At 39.7% G+C, this 27,132-nt stretch overlaps 1 protein-coding gene across 3 annotated transcripts in view; it reads right to left on the bottom strand.

Annotated features, from left to right (window-relative positions):
• Positions 1-6,572: 6,572 nt before the first annotated feature.
• The window catches only part of nalcn (sodium leak channel, non-selective), a 75,569-nt gene continuing 55,009 nt past the window's right edge, over positions 6,573-27,132 (bottom strand). For 2 of the 3 annotated variants that reach the window (XM_049026724.1, XM_049026707.1), the window contains 29 exons: positions 26,340-26,476; positions 25,785-25,926; positions 25,059-25,132; positions 23,708-23,809; positions 23,207-23,276; positions 22,304-22,395; positions 21,010-21,132; positions 20,798-20,854; positions 20,523-20,643; positions 20,224-20,355; positions 19,109-19,276; positions 18,557-18,661; positions 18,335-18,441; positions 16,784-16,904; positions 16,549-16,647; positions 16,178-16,271; positions 15,288-15,394; positions 14,626-14,700; positions 14,252-14,371; positions 14,045-14,113; positions 13,323-13,471; positions 12,905-12,998; positions 12,474-12,606; positions 11,314-11,429; positions 10,626-10,783; positions 10,046-10,196; positions 8,805-8,954; positions 8,176-8,293; positions 6,573-7,666 (listed from right to left, as the gene is read on the bottom strand). In XM_049026724.1, the coding sequence (XP_048882681.1) occupies positions 7,473-7,666; positions 8,176-8,293; positions 8,805-8,954; positions 10,046-10,196; positions 10,626-10,783; positions 11,314-11,429; positions 12,474-12,606; positions 12,905-12,998; positions 13,323-13,471; positions 14,045-14,113; positions 14,252-14,371; positions 14,626-14,700; positions 15,288-15,394; positions 16,178-16,271; positions 16,549-16,647; positions 16,784-16,904; positions 18,335-18,441; positions 18,557-18,661; positions 19,109-19,276; positions 20,224-20,355; positions 20,523-20,643; positions 20,798-20,854; positions 21,010-21,132; positions 22,304-22,395; positions 23,207-23,276; positions 23,708-23,809; positions 25,059-25,132; positions 25,785-25,926; positions 26,340-26,476 (3,378 nt within the window). In that variant the 3' untranslated portion in view covers positions 6,573-7,472. The remainder of the gene's footprint in view (positions 7,667-8,175; positions 8,294-8,804; positions 8,955-10,045; positions 10,197-10,625; positions 10,784-11,313; positions 11,430-12,473; positions 12,607-12,904; positions 12,999-13,322; positions 13,472-14,044; positions 14,114-14,251; positions 14,372-14,625; positions 14,701-15,287; positions 15,395-16,177; positions 16,272-16,548; positions 16,648-16,783; positions 16,905-18,334; positions 18,442-18,556; positions 18,662-19,108; positions 19,277-20,223; positions 20,356-20,522; positions 20,644-20,797; positions 20,855-21,009; positions 21,133-22,303; positions 22,396-23,206; positions 23,277-23,707; positions 23,810-25,058; positions 25,133-25,784; positions 25,927-26,339; positions 26,477-27,132) is intronic. The other variant, XM_049026715.1, reaches the window with a different exon arrangement.

The raw sequence follows: 27,132 nt of genomic DNA, 5'->3' as shown, positions 1-27,132 counted from the left end.
TAAAAATAATACAAGATAGGAAGATGAATAAAAGATAAGGACAACTTAATTTGACAAATTTAATCATAAAAGATTTGAAAATTTCGAAGTATTAAAGGCAAGTATTTATTAAGTATTTTTCACAGTAGAGAAATGATATAATTAATTTTGATATGAGAAAAAAATTGACATGAGGGAAAAAAATGTTACATGTAGTATTGTATGTGATTTAATATGTTCTAAGCTATCGCATAATATTAGCATTGGTTACTTCCAGTTCACTGCTTAATTCTACTCAGTCCCAGAACGAGAAGTCTGCATTTTTGCATTTTGCTTTCAAAATGCTCAGTGCCTGACACACTCGCCGTAATGACTAGGTAGAGCACAGCGGGTGGAGAAGATGTTTGATAGATACATGCATTAAGATACTCCACTGTTTCAAGCACACTGAATATCTGCGGAATCTGAAAGACAGAGATTAAAGTAATTCTTTGATGGCAGCTACAGGAATTGGTGCCGCATTCGGCTACTCATCGATTCTATTGAGGTGTGGATTATTTTTTGTATCAGTTTAATATTACTTTAGCAATTTCAGACAATATTCTGAAATAGATCCGAAAGAGATCAGATTGAAATCCAGTTTTTTTTTTTGTTTTCGACTCTATTAATCAGCAGAAAGCTTCTGTCTTACCGAAGCATGACATTGGGACAAAGCAGGGCAAAAATTATTTAGGGGAGGGTTCTTCAAATGTGACGACTGCATGTCCACAGAAGCTGTGTAACCTTAAACCTAAACTGCTTTGTACTTTCTTTTCCAGTCATTAACATGTTTATAGAAAGTGAACAGAACGTGTATAATTTGTCAAATCAAATATGTTTGAAGTACTGCAGCTGATTTTAATTGCATAAAATGTTTGTTCTCACTGCTCTTGCTGCTATGTATTACCGTGAGCTTAGCACCCCCTGCAGTTACACATTGTGTCCTGTTCTGAATGCTTCCGCCATTCATTGGTGGAGCTGACTCTCTCAGGTCCCTTTTAAAGTAATTAGAGGCCTTTTTACTTTGATTGTTCTGTAATTGAATTGGTTTGAGCCCGCATAATTTCTATTGAAATATGCCAGTCATATTTCAGTCCTGGCTGTGGCCGGACCCTTTTTTGGGATAATTAAAATAGAAAAAAAGCCAGGTGTGGAGGACAGGAAACAAAAGCCAGATGAATGGTCCTGATTAGGTGTTTTGTGGAAATGAGATCCCTTGGCTCAAAGACAAAGTGCAATCTCACTTATTTCTTGGGTTGCAATTGACCACTGTTGATTAAGGAGCAAGGTTTAGTCATTTTCTACGTTCATCATCCCACAAAGTGAATGCACTTCTTTGAAAGTGAAAAGAATTCAATCAGTCATTAAACTTCAATACAAAGCCCAAAATTCATAAATGTGGCCCAAAAATGGCAATTGGAAAAGCCTTAACAGAAGCTTGTACAATGTGTCTTAGGAATCCTGTAGATGCCCCTGACTGGCATCAGACCCATGCTCCTGTGTGTCCGATTTCTGTAGGAAGTGCTTCCACTAAGACATTTTATAGATAAATGCTATATAAGGTGTCAGAAAAGAATGTGAGGGTCTAAAGTCTAAAAATAATTTCGAATGTTTTTAACGCCAGTATTCTATGATAAAACACCATAGTAATTACAGACAAATGAGCACTGCACCAAGTTTTACTGTCATTAAATAGTAACACTGTAGCTATGAAAACTTCAAAACAATAAATAAGCACTGTGTACCTTTATATAACATATACTTTTGTCCAGCCGTTCCTTTGAGGTGAGTAGAGATGAGTCTCGGGTGATGGGAATACGAACTGTATACAGAGGGAAAGGGGAAATGCTGTGGACAGAACACCGAAAGCTAAACTAGCTGTGATCATCAAAGAGCACCGTGAAACAGCAGGTTGCCATGCCAGTCCCACTAGGGGCCTTGAAAATGCCTCTGATAATCTGGTGTAGGAAATGATATTATTGGCACAAAGTGATATGACAATTGTTCTTATTCCACATGTCTCAGACAAGGAACAGATAACGGCTCCGACAGCCATTAACAACAATTAAAAACTGATCGGGGTTACAAAGCAGGATTCGCCCTTTTAAACAATGGGACAATACCGTGACCTTTATTTTAAAATAAAGCCAAAAGGTTTAAATGATGCGGGACTATTACAATAAAAAGAAAAATTAAATTAAAAACATGAAATAGCCATTGTGGTTCTAGATCAAGGTCAAAATAGTCTGAGAACATTCCTCGGATGTCTGCCAACAGATTGTGCACAAAATTGGGACCAGTCTTCTCTTCATCAGCATCGAATGGATTTTAATCAACACGTAATGCCAGTTGTTAATTGCCTGAGCTGCCTGCTGCTAAAATAATTCAATGCTTTTATTGTACTAGTTACCATCTGTTTAAAAACATGGAAACCAGATTACTGTATTTCCTGTGGTGAATGTTGTCATGGAATACAGTCTGCTAATTTACTTTATTAATGAGTGGAGAAAAATGGCATAAATACATTTTTACAAGGCCAAGTACAAAAATAAAAATGCACAAAGGCCCTGGATTGGAAAGAATCAAATATCTTCTGTTACTTGTTTTCTAACATAATTCTGAAATCGATTTCATTGATGTCAAGAACATCAATGTATAGTTTTATTGAAAAGTGCTGAAGAAAAATAATGATAAAATCTTCCATAGAACATTTACATACTTCAGTCATCATTGTGTGATTATATATCAACTATCTGGACAACACAAACACTGGCAATTTAGAAAATCAGCTTTGCAGACATTTTGATTAATGATAAAAGTCTTCATCTTTAACATGTCTTCTATCCCTTAATGTAAATGATTTTGTCAGTATAATGGAGTTGACGTTAATCTGAGAGAAGTGTTCTCATCTGCAATCATTGTACTATTTCGATGAGGTGGTTAAGTGAAACAAAATTATATATGCTACTTTTGCTTGACACCAAGGCGCTTCTCTTACCCCTCGGACACTGTGCAAAAATGTACGTTACGAACTGAGAAACCGCAGGGAGAACATTAATTCTACAATAAATGTATGTGGAGCAAATCCGATGAATTATTAATATTCTGTGATTGTTAGTTTAGTGGTTATTGGTCTGAAAATGGTCTGATGTTTGGTACCTCTCTGTAGCAAACTGAACCATAACATACCATCCAAATCGATACCTCAATTTTTAAGTTAAAAATGTAAAATTTAAAAGTTATTTAAGCGCCATTCTAACTATCCACCCCTTATTGCTACATTGCAGCTATTGCTATCTGCCTGCATTTTTACTTAACAGACCATCTATTGCTAACAGATATTCAACAGCAGATGTCCCCTGAGGTCAGGATTCTGACAGGTACTGATACCAAAGTTTTTTTTTTAGGTCTTTCCGAATACCACAGAATATCCCAGAACTGCTTCCTCACGATGCAACGCTCATGTGTTAGACCGACCTTCAGCTCGTCCTGCAAACGGCACTGTAAACGTCACAGTAAACTTTCTTTCAGTTATTATGATCCAGTGGTTCATCAGGATTTTTTGTGTGGTATCTCCTTAACTTGGCTTCTCCCAGCTCGTTACCTAAAATTTGCCTCACCCGGGTCAACTTTTTAAAATCTCAGGCAGGCCTGGACCACGCAGAGAGCCATGTGTAGTTCTCAGTGTTTGTTTGTTGGTTGGTTGGTTGGTTGGTAGGTCGGTAGGTCAGTAGTTAATTAGGTATGTTATTTTTTACACAGCACAGCACCTTATTCCTCACTCATCCAAACATGCACCACATACTACTGACCCTACCAATTCCTACTGATAGTTTGGCATTAAATATTATCCTTGATGAGGTTTTCAATTTTGCTTTGGTTAAGTATCTTTGACAAATCCTTGAGTTTTATAACTTAAACGTGCGTCCTTGAGCCGGGTGGTAACACAGTGAGTAAGTTAGTTCTTGAATTTATGAACCTGTATTGGTAAGTGCATTCTTTTTGGGATCGATATACATTATTAAGCTGACTGAAGTTCTTAAATGGAATACTTGTGCCAGGCCAGACATCAGAACATCCAAAACTTATAGTGAGGCACAGAAAGAGAGTCCAGTATCATGTTCATTCCCCTAAACATTGAAGTTCTATTGCTGCAGGATTCTGAGAGCCGTTGTGACTTGTAGGAAAGTCTAGGAAAGGATTGTGGCCGTTCTTTAATGCAACACCAATAAAGGGGGTGTTTCTGCCAGCCCTTGGGTGCTCATGCATTATAACCTGTCATACTCACCCAGTATGCAGTGAATGTTTAGAACTGCTCATTATATATACTAGCTTACAGAATCCAGGGCATTCTTGACACTTGACGTTACACATGAGTTTAGAAATGTGGGCCAATGGCAAAACTGTATGCTAAGTGCATAAGGTTATGGGTAAATGCATATGAAATGCAAATAACATCTGGTATTTGAGGACGATCTCTCTTCTGAGCAAATCTATGTAAACCACTGGGTGCTGTTAAGTACAGATAATCACCACATTATGGCATTCTGTGATGGCAAAATTAATCTAATTAAAAACTAAAAAGGCAGAAATGAAAGAAAAAGGTCTAGGCTCAGTTAGACTAATAAATAACAAATTAAATACACAAATAATTTGTAAGGTAAATCTTGGTAGTAGAATAAAATGATGGATTAGGATGTAATCTATGCAAATGTTATGCAAATATTCCGTTAATATTCCGAATATTCCGTTAAGATTCCATAATTGAGTGGACACATCCTCTGTGCATTAAATAACATTCTTCAAGGCCCACATCAAAATTAATTACACAAATGGAACAAAATGAATTTAATGAACTGCATCGAAAATCGTAAAAGCCCACCTTGCTTTAACAAAGACGTCTGAAATACCACATTTGACTGAGTAATTGTTAATTACTGAATAGCATTCGCTTTGCGGCAAGGTAGCTATTGCAGTACTGATTCACACAGGTCTAATGTGATCATTTTTAAACAGGGATCAGCTACTTTTAACTGAGTACTGGCTATGCATGCAGAACTATTGTAACAGGCCTATAAGAAGTAAGTACACAAAATGTGACACTTTCTCCATTAGGTTGCAGTCTACACAAGGACACAACTGAGCATATGCTTTAAAACTATTTTAACATAAGATATATTTGATTTTAGCGACGTTAAAAACACTCTGTTGTTTACAATATTTATTACCCAACTAATATAGTATAGTCAGTCCAGTTACAACGCGTGATATTACATCGCAAACCTGTTCTAATGTAAATGATTTATTAATATCCAAGTTAGAAATGATTTTCAGTCAGAGAGAAACGCGTTTACATTAATCTTTTCAGTGGCTCAGTCAAACCAGCAGAGGTGGACAGTTCAGGTCCACAAATCCAGATCAAGATTTTGTTTCAACCAACCAGTTGAGTGCTCTGTGAATGTGACTCTTTATGCTCAACTGCATGGTTGAAACAAAATCTTGAACTGGATCTTTACTTTCTGAACCTGAACTTTCCACCATTTGCAAACCAGTTTTCAAATCTAAAAGAATTTTAGTATATCTACACATTACACAAGTCAAACTATCACTGTCTAAAAATCTTGAAAAATTTAATTATTATACGAAAACACACAGCAACCTATTTTAATTCACTTAGATTCGCTTTTCGTAGACTGTCCCACCGTGCACCACAATCCGTTCGGTTGAAGTAGTTAGTAGTGAATTCTTGTGCAACTTGTAAGACTCATAGGGTAACGCTTATGACATAATTTATTAATATAATATCATTATTTCTTATTTGAAAAGAATATAATTACATTATTGGCCACTGGTATCACTGTCTTTATTATTTAATTCATTTTGTTTTGTGTAAGTTACTAAGTTTTGGAGTCACATTCCCCTAACCCTACTTTTCCATTAAATATGCGTATTTCACTACTCAGTTTCAGTGAATGCGAGGTTTTTCATGAACGCATCAGTCCGCTGTAGCAGGAATGACTGTATCAAAATATTATTTTAAAGACAACAAGCGTTGGTATCTTGTACATGTATGATTTGCAAATCATCATACTGTATGTATAAGTGTTTATATATAAAAAAATACAGACGTTGAGTATGTCTGCTTTTGGACCAATATCCAAAAGAAATCTATACTTAAAACTTTTAGTTTCCCATAAACCCTTCATAACATGTTACTGACATAATAGAAACAATGTTTCCAAATGAGTGCAAAGTATGCAAAGAGGCAAGTAAATATTTAATGCGTTATTTATATCGCATCATTTTAAATGCACCCCAAACCCCTACCTTATGCTATTACCTACTACAGAATTTGTCATATCTGAAATCTGACACCAAGAATAAATCCACGACATCACACATTCATTCACAACAATCTCAGGAAACACATATAAAATACATTCATTAAGTTCTGTAATTAATCATCGTTATTTATCAAAGTTGTAAAAATCTTTCATAAAAGACAAACATAAAGAGTACATCAACGACTAGTGGTTGCTGAAATGAACATAGTTTTTATTTTAATTTACATTCAGTTTATATTTATTATACTGACCTAAATACACAATGTAAACATATGAGTTTCTTGCGACACTTAATCAGAATAATTATGCATGATAAATTCGTAAACCTCATTAATTTCAATAAATACGAAATGGCTTGTCACTAATCTCCCCTGCCTCTACTTCGCTCAGAAAAAAAAATATATAAATAAACAATTAAATAAATAATTAGAACTTCATTGAGATGCATCAACAGGTGGAATTTCTTACTGTAATACTATTGTGAAATTAAATAGTAGAAATATGTTAAAAATATATATTTTATGTCACATATAGCTCAAATTTTACATATTGCAATCTATTATTTTTCCCTTCAGCCGTTAAAAAAAAATAAAAAAAAATCTGTATTCTGAATAATGTTCCACTGCAGCAAAATAAGAAAGCTAAGGCTATGTCAGTAATATGTGCAACACTCAGAGTGTGACAAGGAAAACACAATGGCACAACTAACAATCACAGATACACTGATAGGGATATTTTACTATTTATTTTATCTATAGAGGTATTTAACTTGGCTTTTATAATTTGTCTTTTCGCAGAATACAAAAAGGTAAAAACATGTAGGTCACACAGCAAAAGTAAATTTTCAATTATCCTGAATCAAACTGTGTGATTGCACAAATCCCACACTTAATTAGCAGAATATACAGTCACCATCTCCCCTGAATGTGTGCCACATTGCAAAGTACTTAAAATCAAAAACTACAAGTATTTAAAGGGTATACTTAATTAGCTTAATATTCAGTCGACTACTTGAAAAATACTTGTGCCTTGGTAATGAGGAAAGTATTCAAAATCATCTTCCTGAATGTGGTTTCTTGCACAAGTGGTACTGAACGTGGCTCTGTTCCTTCAAATGTCAATTAGATCATCGCCACTCTCGTCACTTTCCACAGTCAGCTGTCGTGTCCACCACTTCTTGATCTCCGAACCGGAAGATATCTCATCGCTGACTGGATTCATCTTGCACACCACCGACTTCACGCTAGTCCGACCTCCAAAGCGCAAGTTGACAGAAGAAACAGAATGACTAATAGGTTTAGGTGCTGAAAAGTCATCGACAAGAAAGTTTAAATAGAGACGGTCGGAGGTGAAAAGCCAAGATCCAACCCTGGTGCTTATAAGCACGACATTCAACAGACAGCATCTCTCCGCCATTCATCCGGGCTGAAAACCCAACAGCACGTGGCGGAAAGGTGAGTACCATGCAAGGGCTCTGTTTAGAAACTAAGACAAATGCTTAAGTGATTTTGGAGTTCTGAACAAAACTCGTAAAATTTCGTGCAGTAAAATGGCAAAGTTACTGTTCACTGATAAGGAATTTCAACAAATCTACACACATCATCTATTATTTCTAGCTTTAAACCAATAATCGAAACTAATTTAGTCAAAATTAAGTCAATTTTCTACCTCTGATGATTGATAAGTTCTACCTAATAGTGGGATTCTTCATGTAAAAGCATCTGACAGAATGTGTACTGTAACTGCGGGTTCAAATAAAGCTGCTATCGGTGTGTTCTGGAAAAAACAATGGCCTGAGGGGAAAGGCCCTCACCTGCCGGCAGTCGCCACTGACCCAGCTTCCTTTGTGGTTTGCCCGTGTCTGAAGAGTCCTGCCGCTGGCAGCCTCGGTCTGACAGCGTGGGACTCAAAAGCTGCTGCAAGCCACTCATCTACATGGAGCACGAAGAAAGGGAAAAGCATCGTACGGTTTTCTGATTAACGAAAAGCAAATGCAGCTCCGAAAAAAATGTAGAGACCAGAGAGAGACTGTTTATTAAACTTTTTCTACACATTACACAAGTCAATAAACAGAGAGACTGTTTATTTTTCAGTATAAATGTCCTGAGCAGCATTCCTAGGTAAAATGGCCGAGTTTGTTTTTTGTATACCTAATTTAGTTTTGTATATTTATGTGGGCAATACGACCCAATCAACATCAGGCATTGGAACAGCTGGAACATAACAGGTAAGTAACAATAGCTGTGAAATAGCATTAGTTCTGTTATCTAGTCATGTGTGTAGAACACTGTAGAAGTCCAATGTATTGGCAGCCACATTACCTTCATGTGAAAGTACCGGTGTGCAACATATCAAATAAAATCGACAGGTTGAAGCTCTATATTGGTGACCTTCAAACTGTTTGCGTAGAGATCAGAGTGTGTCCGTGCAAAAATGGCTCACTTCTGGTTGGGAGGGGTTGTCCTGGTTGGTGGCGCTGGCATCTTCACTGGGCAGCGTGGTCTCGATACTGGGAGGGTTGAGGAAGCGGCTGAGCTCCTGTTGCTGACTCTCCCTTAAGCTGTGGATGATGCTACAAGACTGCTGCTGTTTCTGTGGAAATAATTCAGCAACATGCGGCATGGAGACAATCTGAGCCAATCAATGCAACCAGTGCTGAAATGAAGAATACAAACCTGAATTTCTCTTATGTTTATCAATTTAGGAAGTAATATACAAAATGAATCTTTTCCTTTATTAAACTGTATTCATTTTTCACCATCTGTTATTCATTCCTGAGTGAATGAAGAACAATTTAACAACTACCATTCCTAGCCAAGAAATACGATGGATGTACAAAAACTAACAACCATTGTGTTTAAAATTATTTATACTTGGCCGCCCTACCTTTAAGGCCTTAAGTACTTTCTCAGAATCAAAAACCTTATTCACTGTAGTCCCACAGTAGCTGGATCTTCAGTCTTCTCAAGGACAAACGATTTCACCTTCTTTAGAATGGAAAAATTCTACTTCCTTGCTTGTTTTTCAGTCGCCCGGAAATGCAGAATCACTCCGGCACAATTCTGATATCACTGAGAACGCCAAGAACCTTGGCGACACCAATGATACTATCTGCCTGGTCCAGAATATAGCAGTGGAGCCCCAATGTGCTTCATACCTCCTTCATAATTTCGAAGACTGGCCCCCACCTGTAAAATCCTGTCTGCCTAACTGCTGGTTCAGGCTGCGGTCATTTCTCAGCTTGACTCCCGTAACAAGATTCCCTGGTCCCACAAGACGCTGTATGATTTCACTGTGACCACCAAAAATACGTCCCTGTCCTGATCTTTAAAACATTGTTCAAAACACTGGTCATTAACACGAGCACTGTAGCACTACATACACACAATGTAGCACTAAGTAATATCTATTGACTATGTTTGTGTTGGCTTTAACGCATGCTGTGACCTATGAATTACCTTCAATAATCAAAAGTGCATTAATTTATTTAGTCGACTCTTTTGTACAAAACAATGTACAAAATGAGGCAAATTGCACATTACAAAGATGCAGCAGGAGTCAATTAGGCATAACCATGGGGCAGGATATAAGTAAAAATGCAATTTGGTCAAGCGATGTTACATCCTGTACCAATATAGCTACATACTATTGGCCGTGTGAGTGGCAAATAGAGACAGACTTACCGCACGGATTCGCTTCAGGCACTTCTTTAGCCACATGCGGATGGTTTGCTTGGCCACCTCCTCTTCGATGGTGTACTCCAGTTGCTCTCGAGCGAGTAGCTCCTCCAGTTGCAAGCTCTTCCTGATGTCCACTGAGCGGTAGGACAGCATGCTGGATGGGGGTCACCGGACATATATAAGGAAAGTACAAATACTGCCTGTACGGCTGACAAAAAAACGTACATTCAAAAATTCAAATTACAGGTAGTGCTCCCATCAAAATGTGCTCGTATACGGCTCCTGACTGCAGCAACACTACAAATTCAGAGATGGAAATCACTTTCCGGAATCCTATTAATTCTACGCTTGTAAGTGGATGCTACAAATGTGTGAAATTTATCATTAGCTTAAAACCTTCACATCTTACACATAGCTGTAATCAAAATTGATGAGTGATGTTCCTAAAATATCTGCATAATTGGTGGAATGATTGGATTGACACTGAAGTGCGGATCCGATAGTGATGGTTTGGTGGCTGCTTTTACCCCTCTGGAAACTAATCAGTGCGGTGACAGGGTTAGAGGAGAGGGACCATTCTCACCTCTGCACGTCATGAAAGGTAACGTCCCCTCCGTTGTGCAGTCGCTCCATCTCGTAGCACATGTGCTTGAAGAGCAGCTTGTCCTTGTCCAGGTCCACCTCCAGCCTCCCTCTCAGCAACCGCAGCAGGAACTTGACTCGTGAGGTGGGGATGACGCCCTGCGGAGAGGAGCCCACGAAATCTCACCCGAGGTTCTTCGCACATGGCGGGACCGGGCAGGTGTGGCTCCGGCTGCTGGGACTTAATGAAGATGACATCTCCCTACTACTCACATCTGACAAGAAATAATGATCCTGATGATGCAGGAAGTGATAATGTCACTGCAGATGGTTATTTCAAGAGCTGCTTGCAGTAGAAGGCATACCTGCAAATTGAAGCTGGCAGCTGGCAGAGATATGCTCATCCAGCCATGCTCCGGTGCATGATATCACTAATTCAGCCTTGCTTACGAAGAACTGATGCCGAACGATTAATAAATAAATAGTTTTAAGGCGGAGCCTAGAGGACAGACAAGTTGGCACTTGAGTTTGAACTAAGAGCAAAACCTGTGCCGAAAGCGGTTTCTGTAATTAAGTTGACTTAGGCTTGATGAATGAAACCAACACTTGGGCTTTCACTCATCACGCACACATGGAGCATAACGCTCATTCGCAAACTACAGATGGACACTACTGTCAAGCCCCCTCACCTCTCTCTTGTCATCAACCATATTCCAGATGATTTGGAAATGACGCAGGTCATTATAGCTGAGCAACTGGTCTTCTTCAGTTGAGTAAAATAAAGAGAAGTTTTCTACGATGATAGCTACAAAAACATAAGCAATATTAGATGTATTTCCACCTTGATATCATATTACAGCTGCAAAAAATTATTATTTTGATAATTGACCAATCATGTGATCAAATGATAAACTGATCGCCTGAGTCAAAACAGGGTTTAAATAAAAGTACAAATGGTTTATTTAACAAAAAAAACAACAAAAACAAACATCAAGAGGTATTTTTTTAAGTCAAAGTTGTAATGAAACTTTTACAAAATGTAGAGAATCTCTATTTAAAGTGACAAAGTGGAGTAGAAACAAAGATCTGTTTTCTAATGTTGGTACTTTATAACGTGACGTGACACACGGTATTTTGACTTTATTTTCCAAAGCAATGCTATTCTGGCATTTTTTAGTAAATTTTTCGATTTTGATGAAATTTGTCAGGTGGCGAGGAGGACACTTATTTTGTCCCCAAGACGAAGATACCACTGCATAACGTATTACCCTCATACTGCCCAAGCCTAGTAACAACTTTACAATTGTTCGTGAAAATTTACCCATTCGCTACACTGCTTGTATTTGTGTTTATTGCAATACATCTGCCCTCTGCTGGTCTGGTGAAATATCATTGCTGTACATAAGTGCTGACTGCATCCGTCTGCAGCCACAGACAAATACAGTGTGTATTGTACATGACAGTCCGCACAGAACTGTACAAATGCTGCAAAGTGGTGATGTCATTATACGTGATTTAGGCAGCAAATCACAAAAATGCAACAAATTGATGACAAAATTCTTTGTGACATTTTTTTTTACTGATTATTATCAACATTACCAATTAGTTGTTGCAGTTCTGCATCATATGCTATCCTCATTTAGAAAGTATTGTTGCCAGGTATACTGGAACAACCAAATGATGATAAAACAATAACGGCTTGAAATGAAAAAGATCAGTTTCTGCAATGGAATGCTCCCATCAATTAATGGAAAAGTAAGATTCTTCATCTTACAATGGCAGTTTGTACAGCGAAAGAACACACACTGTATTTCACTGCACTTGATAGTGAACACTGGACTTTTCTTACCCACGAGCAGGTTGAGCATGATGTAAGCGATGATGACGTAGAAGGAGCAGAAGTAGATGAGAGCACCAGCATAATTCCCACAGTCAGTTTTCCAATAACGATCCTTGTCTGGGGTGCAGAATGGCGGTTGTACCTGTAGACATAACACAAGAAGATAAGTAGTATGTTTTTGAGTCAACTTTTGAGAATCAGGTTTAATGATTCAGCAGTTAGTTCCCTTTAATTATTCACAATTGTGCATTTATCATAATACATTGCATCTCTCTCTGACACTAAAATCAGAATTGTAAACAGCATATGAAGTAGCGCATGCATACGAAGGTAGCCTGAGTATCCAAGTCAAAGAGCTTAATGTCCAACATAAGGCATCCTGTAGGCATGTATGCAGGAATGCTCTCCGCGGATATGTAACAGACACGTCTTCTCCTTACCATACAATCATGCATGATTTTATTCCAGTCTTCTCCCGTGACGATGCGAAACAATACCGTGATTGCTTTGCCTGCAGTAGCGAAGTTTGCATGCCTGTTATTAAAATACACAAATGTTCAAACAACGCCGTCATTTGCAGAAAAGCATAACGTTGTATTTTCAAATTATAAAAAAAAAAACTGAAAATAATAGCAGGCAGCTTAATTGTAACAATTTCACAATGACACTTCTGTTCGTCACGTGACACGTCTCTGTAACTGGGAAATCTAACAGACTCCCGTCGCTTTCATGAAACCGCGGGAGGCAAATACGGTGCTACGCATCTCACACTCCGCAGCCCAGATCTCCCAGTCGCACTCTCTACAGGGAGGAGGGAACTTCTCCCCGTCAGTAGGGTGGTAAGCAGGAAGTACCAACCTGTTAATGTTCTCCCCATACTTGACAGTTCCGAAGAGCACGACCCCTGCGAAGGCGTAACAAAGCAGCAGCAGGAACATGCCGACGATGATGAAGAAACTCTTGTACATGCTGACCACCACAGTGAGCAGCAGCATCTTCAGAGTCACCTGATGTGGTGGGAGGGGCACATTAACTGCTACTTTGTCAGAGCACATACACACAGCCCCCCCAACATTTGTTCACTAACAGCATCTGAATAGAACCTCTCATGAGTAAATTAATACTTCTCACCCTAATGGCAGCACCTGCCACACATATTCCAGATGATTACTGCATGTGTTAGATTAGAAAATATTCCTAAAACACGCCAAAGTACTTAATTTATCATAAAAATTACGGTATTTCTATACCACCCCTACTATAAATGCATTTCCTTTTTTTGTGCCACTCTCAGGTTCACTGGCTATACAACTGAAGAATTCCATCGACATCTATAAAATAAGGTTAAAATAATAAAGCTTCATATATTGTTATAATTTAAAATGTGCTCTATGATTAGGTCACAGGTTCGACTTTAAGTCAGCTTAACTTGGAAAAAAAGAAAATGTGTGAATTACTTTGCAAGTTGAAAAATTCTATCTGCTAAGAACTTACGGTACTGTTTAACAATGTTGCAAACACGAGCAAATTTTAAGTTGTGGTAAATGCCAGAAAAGTGTGTAAGGTAACCTCATACTCACATGCTTCCCGCAAATAGTGAAAAACCTGAAAACTATCACACAAGTGCCCATCATATAGGTGTAGGCATTCTGGGGAGAAAAATGTACATCATCGATTAACGTCGGTAAATACAATTGTATGGTTTATGCAAATCCATATTAGGATCCATTACATAAAAAAAACCTTATCAAGCCTTTGTTAAAAATGTATTGACAATAAAGACTTGCCTGCAAAGCGAAATGAAGGACAATCCATATCACTCCCAGTGAGGTTACCAGCAGGTCGTATCGATTCCTCCTGCTCTGCCAATAACCAGCTGGTGACATAGCAACCAATTTCATCGTTACCTGCGACAACAAAAGAAACCATAACGTTTAATTCTCATATGATATATTGCGTCAAGAAATATTCATTATCGAGGCCCCCCCCCCGACACTGCCAATTAATGAAATAGCTATTAACACGTGTCAAAAAAACTGAAATACTCTGCAAGTTTATACAAGCAGATGCACGGCGATGTTGAGGGATTGGTTTTCAGAGTGACCCTCTTGCTTTCCTTCTTCAAGGGGAACAGCTAGGATAGAAGCAGCCTTAGTCTCACCTCTAACACAAAGATGAAGGTGAAGACCACGGACATAGTGGCCAACCAAACAGTGACTGGGTCGTCCACATCCCACTGAAACAGACACAGGTAAAACAAACCATCCGCACTGTCAATGCACAATGTTCAGAGAACGACTTGGGATGCTTACTGAATTTAGTAAAAATATTGCTCATTTATCAGTTTTACAACAAAAATCATCACTTTGGAAACAACCAATACTTTTAAGAAAAATATTAATTTCAACTAGTAATAAACTGAATCTCAAACAGTACTTGTAAAAGCTGCTTTGCCGCTTTCAGTTCATTGCGAAGCAATCTCATCGGGTGCTTTTTAATTAGTGACAGCAAACATTTGTGTTTATTAGTAGCCAGTGACTACAATTGCAGTTAATAGCAAAATGGCAAGAACATCAGTCAAAACAAGACACGACGAAAAGAAAAGGTCTGTGCAGAAGATATGTGCCGATATGTTAAATACTGCTTGAAAGATGACATTTGTTATGAAACCAATATATTTGAAACATTTTTACAGAATTAAGCAAGTGTACCAAGACGTTCTGTGAGCACTGTAGATAAAAATACTGCGGACAATGAGCAAAGTGTGACAAGAAGCCCTTGTGTAATATGTGTATGTATGTACTGTCATACAGCCATACTTACCTTAACTGACAGCAGCACAGACTGTGCAAGAACCAGTAATGCGATCCCCCTTTTGAAGAAAGGGTGCTGTGTGATGTCATACACCTTAGCACGGAACCCGCCATTCTCTGCAGAAACAAAAGAACCCTGTACGTTCTAACTGTAATTTCAGCAAACAACAATGTGCAGACTAAATCCTGCAAGAACACGACAGTTTTGGATCCGTTTTGGCCAAAAAACTAAAATTATACTTCGTTAAATAAGGTTATGTTTATTATAACTTTCTGAGGCATGCGATTAATATCACACAATGCTATAAAATGCCCAAAATGATCAAGAACTACACTCCTGAGACAGATGACGATATACTTCACAGAAACACACACCGCTCTGTCTTGATCTGCGGAATTCTAGGTCATGGTCTCTTGGCAACGCTGGATGTTCTTGCACTTTGTAACAAGGTGCTAATGGTGATTCTCATTTGAATTTCTCCGCTTAGATTCTTGCAAAGCTTTGTGATGGAATATATAGCTCGTGCTCCTATGGTAACTTCTACTTGTTACAGGCGGTTTATTAGATGCTCAGACTAGCTGCATTTATGCCAGTGAGCTCTTTGTCTACTGCGGCCTTATGATGTATTACCTGCCCCGCATGTAAAACAAAAGTGTCTGCTTGATAAATTAATGTAAGCATAAATGTAACTGACCGAAATGAATGTCATATTGGCGTCCATAATTCTGATATTTCCTCATATCATCTTCTCATTTTCAGACAGGCAAAATCTCTAATATTTTTCGGTGGCAATTGAATCTGCCCGCTGCCGTCCACACTGCACCCACAGGCACTGCTTTCTTTGAGGCAGCACTGGAATAGCTGTTTTCCTGGACCTTCATCTTCTCATGGCTACTAACCTGGACGTGGAGGTAGATGCAGCGGTTGGGCGATCTTCAGGCGGCTCTTCAGGTCCTCCCACCTTCGCTGGTCAACTGTCAGCAGGGCAGTGCCCTGAGAAAAAAACAAATATATAACACAAAAGTTCAATCCTTGGGCATTTTGCTTAATTAAAAAAAGAGATTTGAAACTACACAGTGACCTTTGAGATTCACTTATATATCTCTCATTCACAAGAGGAACCATCACAAAAGTGGCAAAATGGATGGTCAGCCTTACTGAAATGTAATTTCCAGTGAGGTAAACGTTGTGCTTGGTCTAACACTAACAAATGGTTTTGCAAGAACCACAAGGTAAATTTAACTTAAAATCTTATCCTGACTGGTCTTACCTTATTTTCATTAAAATTTGCAATAACCACTCCGACGAACAGGGTCAGTCCAATCATACAGCCCAAGAACACAAACACATGGATGTAGATCCCATGGATCTGTCGTGACAAAGGCAATTCAGAACGCGTGCAGAATACTGCTACAGTTTAGATTTTGGATTGGTCCATTGAAAAGTTAAAAAGAAACATTCTAGAACAAATACGTAATAAAATGGAGTGCGATGCAAAGGATTACCGGTCCCACGCGATGGATGATGACATCGCGGACTTCCACCCAACCCTTCAGTGACAGCACTTCAAATAACGCCAGCATTGCATTGCCCACGTTGTCAAAGTTGAAGTTGCGGGGGTTTGCCCTAGGAACATCAAGAAGGCAAATACTTTGATACCTTAGCAAAGTGCATTCAACCAACAACCCAGCCTGAACTACAGAAGACATGTCGGTCACATAAAACATGCAAATAATATTCAGGTTCGTGGACTATTCTACTTTTATTAGGATTTAGGAACTAATAAAAGGCATTAGACAGTCTGATCATGCGTTGACATGTTCTCCCTATAGCTTTGTGTGTCTGCTTTCAGACACGGAGAGATGATGAAGGTCGTATACAGGCTCAGGCAGAGGACCACATCCACGCCTCCGGAGTTTCTGCTTTGTTGTGTCTCTTTATTCACAAGGTGTGCAAAAATAATTTGTAAGGGCTCACAATGCACAATCTGGGTAATAACAAATGTGTCAGAATCCCTGTCAAGCTGTCCATGGAGGAGAAGGAAGCATATTGACAAGTTGGCTCCCTGCTGACAACTACAGAGTTCATTATTTTTGCGCTGCAACTTCGCAGCTGTACAGGGAACCTTTTCTCTCGCTTTTAAAGTAATGCATCGATTAAAAAATTACAGCCCTTTAAATAAGCAGCTTTATAGATCAGTCTGACAGAAACAAACACATCTGAGTTATTATGTGTGACAATATTCTCAAATGTATACAATATTTGAAAATGTATGTCCAAGGTTGCCAGTTTGCTATGTCTGACAGCAGGTCCTTGGGTCTTGGGTGACCTTACATAAAGAAAAATACCCGATGTGCAACTCAAAGGCAAAAACATTCAGAAACAATTAACAAAAGTACCACACACACACAAACACAGGCTTATAATTATATCTCTGTGGGGACTCTCCATTCATTTCTATGGGGAAAACTCTAATCCCAACATAACGACCTTAACCCCCACCCAGCCCTAACCTTAACCATAAGTAACCAAACTAAATACGAGACTTTTGGCATTGTTACTTTTTTGATTGCACTCACATATCTTTGTGGGGACCAGAAAAATGCCCCCCCCACAATATAACATAAACACAATCCAAACACACACAAGGACTGTAGTGAGCTCCTAATTTAAAATTTATGGCCTTCCTGCTATTGATTTGATGCTTTTTGTTTATCTGAAGCACATGAAAATCCCAGGAGAACAAGGTACTGGAACCAATGTCTGCCACCAGCAATCAAACCACATTTAAAATCTCTAATATTACACGTCTTAGCTGTTCTAATGCTTTGCTGCACAGTAAACAGACCTCTTGACTGTGTGCTTCTTGTATGTATTCTGAAGGAGCAACGTGATTGGCTGTTTGGAACAGCAGGCTGCTTGAATTAATGAACAGGTACAGGAATACCTAATAAATTGGCCACTGAGTGTACGTACATAAATCTGTAATATTAAATTAACTACAAAGACATTCACATGTGCTTGACCTAATTCGACGTAATATATTAGAAGCTTACCATACTCGTGGCACCCAAAATCCTGGTTTCTTTTCTCCAGGCCTTAATTTCAGGTTTAAATTTTTAGAAACACTGACATTGATCCGAAAAATCCCATGGCAATCCTCCTGCACGAAAATCAGCAGCAAAACCCCACAAGGTCCGGTAAGAAAAAGGTCACGGCCAGTGTATGTCAATAACAGTGCATGTCTACTGGCAAAATTAAAAGAGTCTTAGTCTTACCCGCCTGCTGATATGAGGATCATTGCATTTGGCTAATTTCCCGGCAAACAGCTGAACGCCAAAGCTGGCAAACACCAGCATGAGTGTAAGGAGAAGTATGGAGACCTACAGAGGAAGATCAATGGAAAAATGGAAGTTCCTCATATTGCAACCCTGGACTGAACTGGCAGCATGAAATTACTTGGAGGAAATCTGAAAATAAGTAAAAAATAAAATATATGTACACATATGTGTGTGTGTGTGTGTGTGTGTGTGTGTGTGTGTGTTTATCCCTGTTGTCTTTAGCAAATACGACTTCTGGAGAATAATGACATGAAAAGACATAAATGTACCTTTAAATGGCTTGAATACTGAATACAGTAATTGGGTAATGAGTAGTGTGGGTGACACTGTCTTAGACAACAGGGAATAGCTACTTTAATCTCTTTATAACATCCTTGATATACTGTCAGTATGTAAAACAAGGGGCAGCCTCCAAGTCACTGAATTTGTCTGAATGCATGTTTCCCTGTCAGGTTTCCTCCGTCTTCAGCAAAAAGCTGGGCCACTCACCAGAAATATCTCCTTGAATCCCTTAAGGACCTCGCGCACCACCTTTCTCATCTGGGGCACCAGCTTGAAGATGCGTAAAGGGCGCAGGCAGCGCAGCATCATGAGTAGCTGGGCGCCTGATTCCGGTGGGACGTCCGTGGGGAGCCAGCAAAGGAAGATCAGGCTCACCTGGGGGAGGCAGCACATGGGAAATGGCCAGGAGGTATATTAGCCCGCACTGGGTCTTAACCCCATTAAACAGGCAACGTGACATTTAACAATACAGACGCTCCCTGGGTTACGATGGTCCATGTTACGATATTTCAACTTTACGATGGATATGATTATTCAGTTAATTGCATAAGATATTCAGCGCATTCTTATAAAACATGCTTTGTGTTAATGGTTATGCCCAACTGTAGGCTAATATACAGTGCTGTGCAAAAGTCTTAGGCAGGCAAAGAAAATGATGTTTAGATTATCCTCGTGTTGGTGTAAAACTATGATATTATGCCTGTCAAAGTGTGTCAGCTTAGCCATTTCAGAACCTCTGCTAAAATCATCCTAGTATTTGCAGCGACCGTCCAGTGCAGCCATGTATTTTTTGACTTGGCCACTAGCACACCTCATACAGCTAGTCAATCTCTCACTGACTTTATAAACCAATATATTTAATTATTTAATTGAGCTGTTGGTGAAATTTAACAAAATCATGGAATGGCTGAGGTGCCCCTGAGGAGAAGTTTGGGAACTGAAGCGCTGTTCATCTAGCCATCCAACTAGATATCAGTAACTCTTTAGAAAACAGAATAAATTATTACTAGTTTTTATTGTGTGACTCTTAATTTGCACATGTTCTAATGTTAAATTGTGTTTTTTGTTCTAAGCCAAAGTACACTTGCTACCCAGATAAACAGCTTTAAACATTTCTTTGGACTGCCTAAGACCTTTGCACAGTACTGTAAGTGTTCTAGGCATGTTTAAGGTAGGCTATAGGCTAGGCTATGATGTTTGTTAGGTTAGCTGTACTGTATCAAAATGAATTTTTGCCTCACGGTATTTTCACCTTATGACGGGTTTATCGGAACGTGACCCCATGGTAACCTGGGAAAAAAACATTTCATAAAATATCTTACTAAATAGATGAAGATGTCCATAACTCCACCAAAATCTCTGATAACTGCTGTTGGGGTGAAGAAAAGTCCATCGGCCATGATCTTCAGGTTGAGTTCAATGCTCATAAAGATGACAAACACATACTCGCCAATCTGTCCGAGAAAAGTCATGAAAGCATCAAAAACATAAAACATCGTAGACATAAGAATATATGAAACTTATTAGTATTATTATTAGTTTGTCATTCCGATATTTCGTAGAAATCTATGTTTTATATAAATCATGTGTCGTAAGACTGCAGTGTCCTCATGTACAGTACCTGGAGCGTGGGGACGTGCATAACTCTGGTAAATGGAGACTCGAACATCATGGAAATACAGGAGCAGATGGTGACCACAATCATCACCCAGTCCAGGTAGGTAACCAGGCCCAGGAGATCACTGCAGGGAAAAAAATCTCATATTAACACAGCCAGGACTGAAAATGGAACAAAGTTAGTTTTTGTTTTTTTTTGCTGAGATTAATATCAGGATTTCCTGTAGTCCTGAATCACACCTTACATTAAAAAAAAAAAAAAAAGATTTCATCACTTACTATAGCTGATGATACTTTGTATTTTTCACAGCTCCTGTTATTGGGTCCGTCTTGGATCTGGATGTAATTATAAATCTTACTTTAATCAGTTTTAACTTCCCTTTCACCCAATTATCCTACCACATTGACCCTGATTGAAGAACAATTTAAAATCTTTTTTTTATTGCTGATAATTTTTTCTTGTAAAGTAAGAACTCTTTATAAGTACTTACGCATTGAAACGGGCCCGTACGATAACTCTGCAAAAATTCCTAAAGCGATGCTCTCGCCCGACAATGAACAGAGGTTTATCAAAGTAAGGGTGATTCTCTCGTAGTTCCTCCTCTTGCACTTTACTTTGAAAAACACAAAGACACAATAATAAAGAATAAAACATGACAATCATAACTCTATAGCTTTATAATCATTACTAATGTACAAATGGTAGGATATGCACTGCACAATACCGGCATGTACTGTACATGCACGGCAAAAGACAATATATGGAAAATACAGAAAAAAATACCCTTCAGATTTGAGAATTCAACAGTTCCATCGTGCAGAATTTTTATTGTCAGGAAAAAAAGTATCGAGCTAGTAAAAAGAAATAAATAAACAGTCAAATCTAAAAAATAAGAGACTGAGACATCGGATGGTAGCGTTGTTATTGTAAACATTCAAATTGTTTTGTTTTTTTTTGTGCGTGAGTGTCAATCTACATCAGCCACTAGAGGGCAGCAGATGATTAACATCAATATATGTGGAAGCGAAAACATTTCACCACCCACTTGCAGTAAGACACACGTTAAGAATTATAAAAAGAAACATATGACACGGAATGATAAATGTGAACAAAGAGCCACAGGTGGTATCGGGAGTGGCAGGTGTCTCAGTCATGTTTAGTTCCTTGGGCAACGACAAAGAGCATACGAGAGACTGAGAAGTGGTGTATGGCTCGGAGCTACAACACTGGACCTGTGAACAGAAGGTCATTATTTCAAATCATGTGCTGGTAAAGGGGCGGCATGGTGGTGCAGTGGTTAGCACTGTTGCCTCACACCTCTGGGACCTGGGGTCGAGTCTCCGCCTGAGTCACACGTGTGACTCCCCCGTGACTTGCATGTTCTCCCCATGTCGTCATGGGGTTTCCTCCGGGTACTCTGGTTCCCCCCCACAGTCCAAAAACATGCTGAGGCTAATTGGACTTATTAAATTGCCCGTAGGTGTGCATGTGTGAGTGAATGGTGTGTGAGTGTGCCCTGCGATGGGCTGGCCCCCATCCTGGGTTGTTCCCTGTCTCGTGCCCATTGCTTCCGGGATAGGCTCCGGACCCCCCACGGCCCAGTAGGATAAGCGGTTTGGAAAATGGATGGATGGATGGATGTGCTGGTAGGGTGTCACCTCTGTTGGGCTCTTGAGCAAGGCCCTTAAACCCAATTGCTCCATTATCTGACCCTGATACCGATGAGTACATCGCTTTGGACGAAAGCGCCTGCCGAAGAAATAAATGTAAGCTGGTGTTTGTACCGTTTCATTTCGGCCTGCTCCTTCTTTTCTTGGATCATCTTGATCTCGCTGTCCTCTCTCTGGGCATTTCGGTACCGTACCGTGCTGGAGTGCTGCAGAAGATGAATAGCGGGTGTTAAAGGTATAGCTGTCCCACCCCTCCATTCGGTAAATGTTTTAGCATTCTCGTGTAGCTGCATAAGCTGAGCTATTAAAACACTCGTGCAACAAGTGAGTGAGTGGAAACGTTTCCAAGGGGTGTAACTATTTTGCACAAATCATTTGCTAATAATAGTAATAATAATAAAAATAATACAGATTCTGCAGTTACACTGTTTGGACCAATAATAACAATAGTAATAATAATTATAAATTATTTATAATAATTTATAAATGATGATGATGATGATGATGATGATGATGGTCTGACTATTTTCCCTCGAGATGGACTGACGCCCCATCCAGGATGGACCCCAGTCATGTGTCCTAGGCTTGCGGTTTATGACCTTCTGAAGTCTGTGGACCGGGTTTAAATATTACAGACCAGGAAACGGACCACGGAACATGAGGGGATGTAAAAAATTGAAGATACATAATTTATTTTCAGTAATGAAGAAACACCTCCGAAAAAAACCCGATTGTTCCATTATGGCTGGAATACTGACCACGGACCGGTACCTTCCTAACCCTAACCCCAAACCCTAGGCTCCAGCCCCCCTGTGACCCTGACTAAATGAATAGAAGACAGAAAAATGGATCATATTAACAATAATAATAATGTTATAGACATTATCATGCTGAAGGAGTAGGACAGCTAGAGTAGCCTTACATTCCATTAGCATTTTGTTTTGGTAAATAGTCAAAAGCATAATATTCACCAAGGATGGATGTTATTAGAGATAGAAATAACAGAGGTGCTCTCACATCCTGTGTCAGCGTCTCTAGTGATTTCCCTCGACTGATTCTCTGGCTGGTGGACCCGTGTCTCAATGACCTAGACAAAGAGAGAGAGACAGTATACACACTACACACAGTGTATCCTTTGGGGAGCAGTGTCACCGTGCTACATTAGTAAGCGTGATGTGCTATCTAGTAGACAGTGGGTGTTTTTCCAATACCAAGAACGCAGACTGTACTTGTGCCCTTGTGTACTTGGGCCTAAGACTGGTCTTGCTAACTTGCCTTCCAAGAACGAACTTGGGCCGGAACGATATCTGGGGATTTTTACCGTCCTCTGTGCTTCTGTTTTTGAGTATTGGATTTGATCTTCGGCAATGGAAGATGACGTAAAACGGGTGTATGAGAACACAAGTACAGTCAAGTATGCATATTGAAAAACACCCAGCGTTTACATAAAGCTAATGCATTCTGGGTACAGTAGAGTAGCTGGTGTAGGTTGCGTCCGGTGCAGCATGAACCGGCGACCTGCGTTCCTGGCGGATGTGGTGCTGCACGCTCAGTATGGAACGTTCTTTGGCAGGCTGCCCCTCGAAGGAGCCGCTCAACATCCGCTGCCGGGTGCAAGCCCTGTAATGACAGACGGGAGTAGTAAGACGCAATGTCTCAAAAACAATGCATGCTTAAAGAGGTCCGCCACCGTCTTGGCCATGCTCCCTTGGATCACAAGCTTTTATGAACGCAGCGTGAGCAAGCGGTTAAAACCATCCGATGGATGCACACTGCAGATAATCCCTTAGCCTTCCTGCCTTCCCAGGATGGATGATGAACCCTTGCAGGTATGTCCAAAGTCTGGTGTGCTCAGCTCTTTCCTGCTGCCCTGAGAATGGGCAAACATATCTGAAGCTCAGCCTGTAGGCCCTCCCAAAAGGACGCCCTGCTGCACGCAGGTAATTATTCAATCAGTTATAGTGGTGCCAGCATCACGCTGTAGGTGCACAGTATTTGTCAAGTCATGTAGCAGAACAGGCCTATTGATAATACTGATTATAAGAGCATGAGCTTCCATTGTTTATGGAAGCTCTCATGCGATTAGTGGTTCTTTGGCGCGATGCTGGCAGTGTGAAGTGCGACATGGGGACAGGGGCGAGGTGAGACGTGCGCTGTGTGCCGATTCACTGTCTAGCAGCCCAGGGCGCCGTTGTTGACGACATGCTTGGGAACCTGACAGCACTGACCCACAGCAGAATTCCAGTAAGGTACCAGGTCCAGCTCACTCCTGCTAACCGGGCTACCGCTGATCTGAGATAATTATTTTGTCTCTCAAAATAGAAAATAAGTGTCCAATAGTGTATGGAAAAACTGCTGGATGAATAACATACAGCTAATAAAAAATGGCTTTTATGCTATTTGTACAACCTAACTGAATTTAAATGTTTTATTACATTATTACTGATACATTCTAGGAAACAGATTTATCAATTTATTTGTAATAATATAAAAAATTTTAATAGTAAAGGTGTTATGTGACCCCCAATTATCATCTATGGTAAGGACCCAAAGTTACTCTCTTCCATGATCATAAAATGTAGTATTACTCATTAGTTGCACCTTTATTTTTACGTCTTCCATTCTATGACATGGTTAAGAAATTCGTTTCAGGTTAGGAAATCTAAATCGGTGTTTCCCAACCCGGTCCTCAGGGACCCCCAGCCGGTCCATGTTTTTGCTCCCTCCCAGCTCCCAGTCAGACAGTCTACATTTTTGCTGGGAGCTATGAGAGAGAAAAAAGATGCTATGAGAGAGACTGTCTGGGGATCCCTGAGGACCGGACTGGGAAACTCTCATCTATATGACCCTTAAAATTAACAAGCCTTACCTTAGGATTTTGTTGACAGTTGTTTCCTTTTCTAGGAGATTTCGGGCACGGACGCTAAATATGGATCTTCGCAGCTTTTAGAACAAAAGTAAAGATCACAGGAAAGCTGACATCCGCAGAGGGAAACGTCGATTTATCAAGTGTACACAGAACAACCGTTAGAGATGAATATGCAACTAAAGCCGTAAACACCATACATAACACAAACTTCACAACAGAGGAAATACTTGACTAGTACAGTGTTGCTTTCCACTCTTTTAGAAATAATGTGAAGCCTAAATCATTGGCCAGACAGAACCTCTGTACTTTCATGCCGTCACCCTGGAAGAACAGCGGTCAGTGTAATGCTCTCTGGATATCGTTCCTGTAGTCGATCGGGAGATGTGAAAGTTAATGAGGAGGACCTCTGTCTCCATGTCACTTATAATCAGTGTGAAGCAGAGTTTTAATCTAATAATAATAATAATAATCTGAAATTGTCTTGGTGCTGCAGTGAATACTCCAGAGCACTGCACTTCTTCTGTACATTTTCTGTCTGTTATTAACTAGACATATCCTCAAGTGATAATGAATACATCTAACATTTATAATAAAAATACGAATAAATTCAATTATTGTCTGAAGGATTAGTATTATTTTATTTTATTTTTTGGGTGGAGGGACTTGGAAAACTATGTGAAAGTGAAACAGATAAAGCCAGAGGGTTGGACGTGCGTCCGGTCTTACCTTCTGATCGATGTATTTGTTGTCTTCGATAGCGGACTTCTTGGAGTGATCACAAGAGGAAGACGAAGCAGAGGGGAGCCTTCGGAACAGGCAACTGGCATCCTGCTGCTGTCGGTCGATGAACTGCTTCATAAAGCTCTCTCTATCACACACACACACACACAAATACATTACATTATTTACATTACATTAGTTTGAAACATAAAATATACAGATATTCTATTCTTTCAAAAAAATGTAACGCATTGGAGCTCCTGTTGCCCAACAAGAGAGCATGTTAGCATTTGAACCAAAATCTTTTGCACTGGTAACACAGCCAAAACGAAGGTTGTGGGTTCAAATCCCAGGAAGCACATAAATTGTAGCCCTTCCTTGTCCCGTTGGATAGAAGTGCTCCACATAAAGAGCAATTACCAAACGTGTGTCGCTTTGGACAAATGCATCTGCTAAATACATTAAATGTAAACTCTCAGTTGCAAATAATTATACTGAGGCAATTTCAAACAACCGGTGAGGCAAGTAAATGTCATCCTTGTCTGAGGGAAGCCACACTACCTGATCCTAGGCACGGTGAAATCTGACGGCAGTTTGGAGATCTTGACCATCTGTGGCCGGTTTGGGAACTTCTCAAAGATCCGCAAACGCAGTGGGAGTTTCTCCTTGGTGTCTGCATTAGCCTCACTCTGCTTCAGCTGCAGGAAAAGGTTTTATGCATTCAGGTAACTAATTATGCTAAACCGAGATGGGATGACAGTAGGGGCACAACTGAGTGAGATATATCCCTGACATAATGTAAATGCATGCAAGTCTCTGAGTCACATTTAGTACAGTTGAGGGAGGCTTTGGGTCACAAAGCTAAGGCAGCCAGTATCCTGGAGCAGATGGAGTTAAGGGCCTTGTTTAAGTGCCCATTGGTGAGATTATCACACTGCCAGCCATGGGATTCAAACATACAAGGTTCTGAACGTGGACACAAATCCAAAAAAGAGGCAGAATTCAGACGGGAGGAATAGTGCATAATGAACACTCTGGGTCCACTGACAGTCCAAGGTCATGTGATTTGGCATGCTTTGGGTTGTTTGGAATTAATTTGCTCTCAGGGGACTCTAAGGGCACAACAGACCCCTTCATCCGTCCATGATTTTTGTCGTGCGATCTCAACTGGCTGCCTTGGCACACTCTATTACTAGTAGTAGAGACTTATCATCTTAAACAGCTTTACAAATTTTGCCCCAATTATACTGAAAATTTAAGCTAAGGTTGCTGCAGGGTAAGTCAACAAGTGACTTCATGTAGCTTCAAGGAAAAACCCTTAAGTCGCAATCACTCTAAATTACGTGCCAAAACA

The sequence above is a fragment of the Brienomyrus brachyistius genome, chromosome 1, assembly GCF_023856365.1.
Source record: "Brienomyrus brachyistius isolate T26 chromosome 1, BBRACH_0.4, whole genome shotgun sequence".
In the NCBI taxonomy this organism is placed as follows: Eukaryota; Metazoa; Chordata; class Actinopteri; order Osteoglossiformes; family Mormyridae; genus Brienomyrus; species Brienomyrus brachyistius.
The sequence above is the reverse complement of the archived record's forward strand: the minus strand, read 5'-3'. Positions and strand labels throughout refer to the sequence as shown.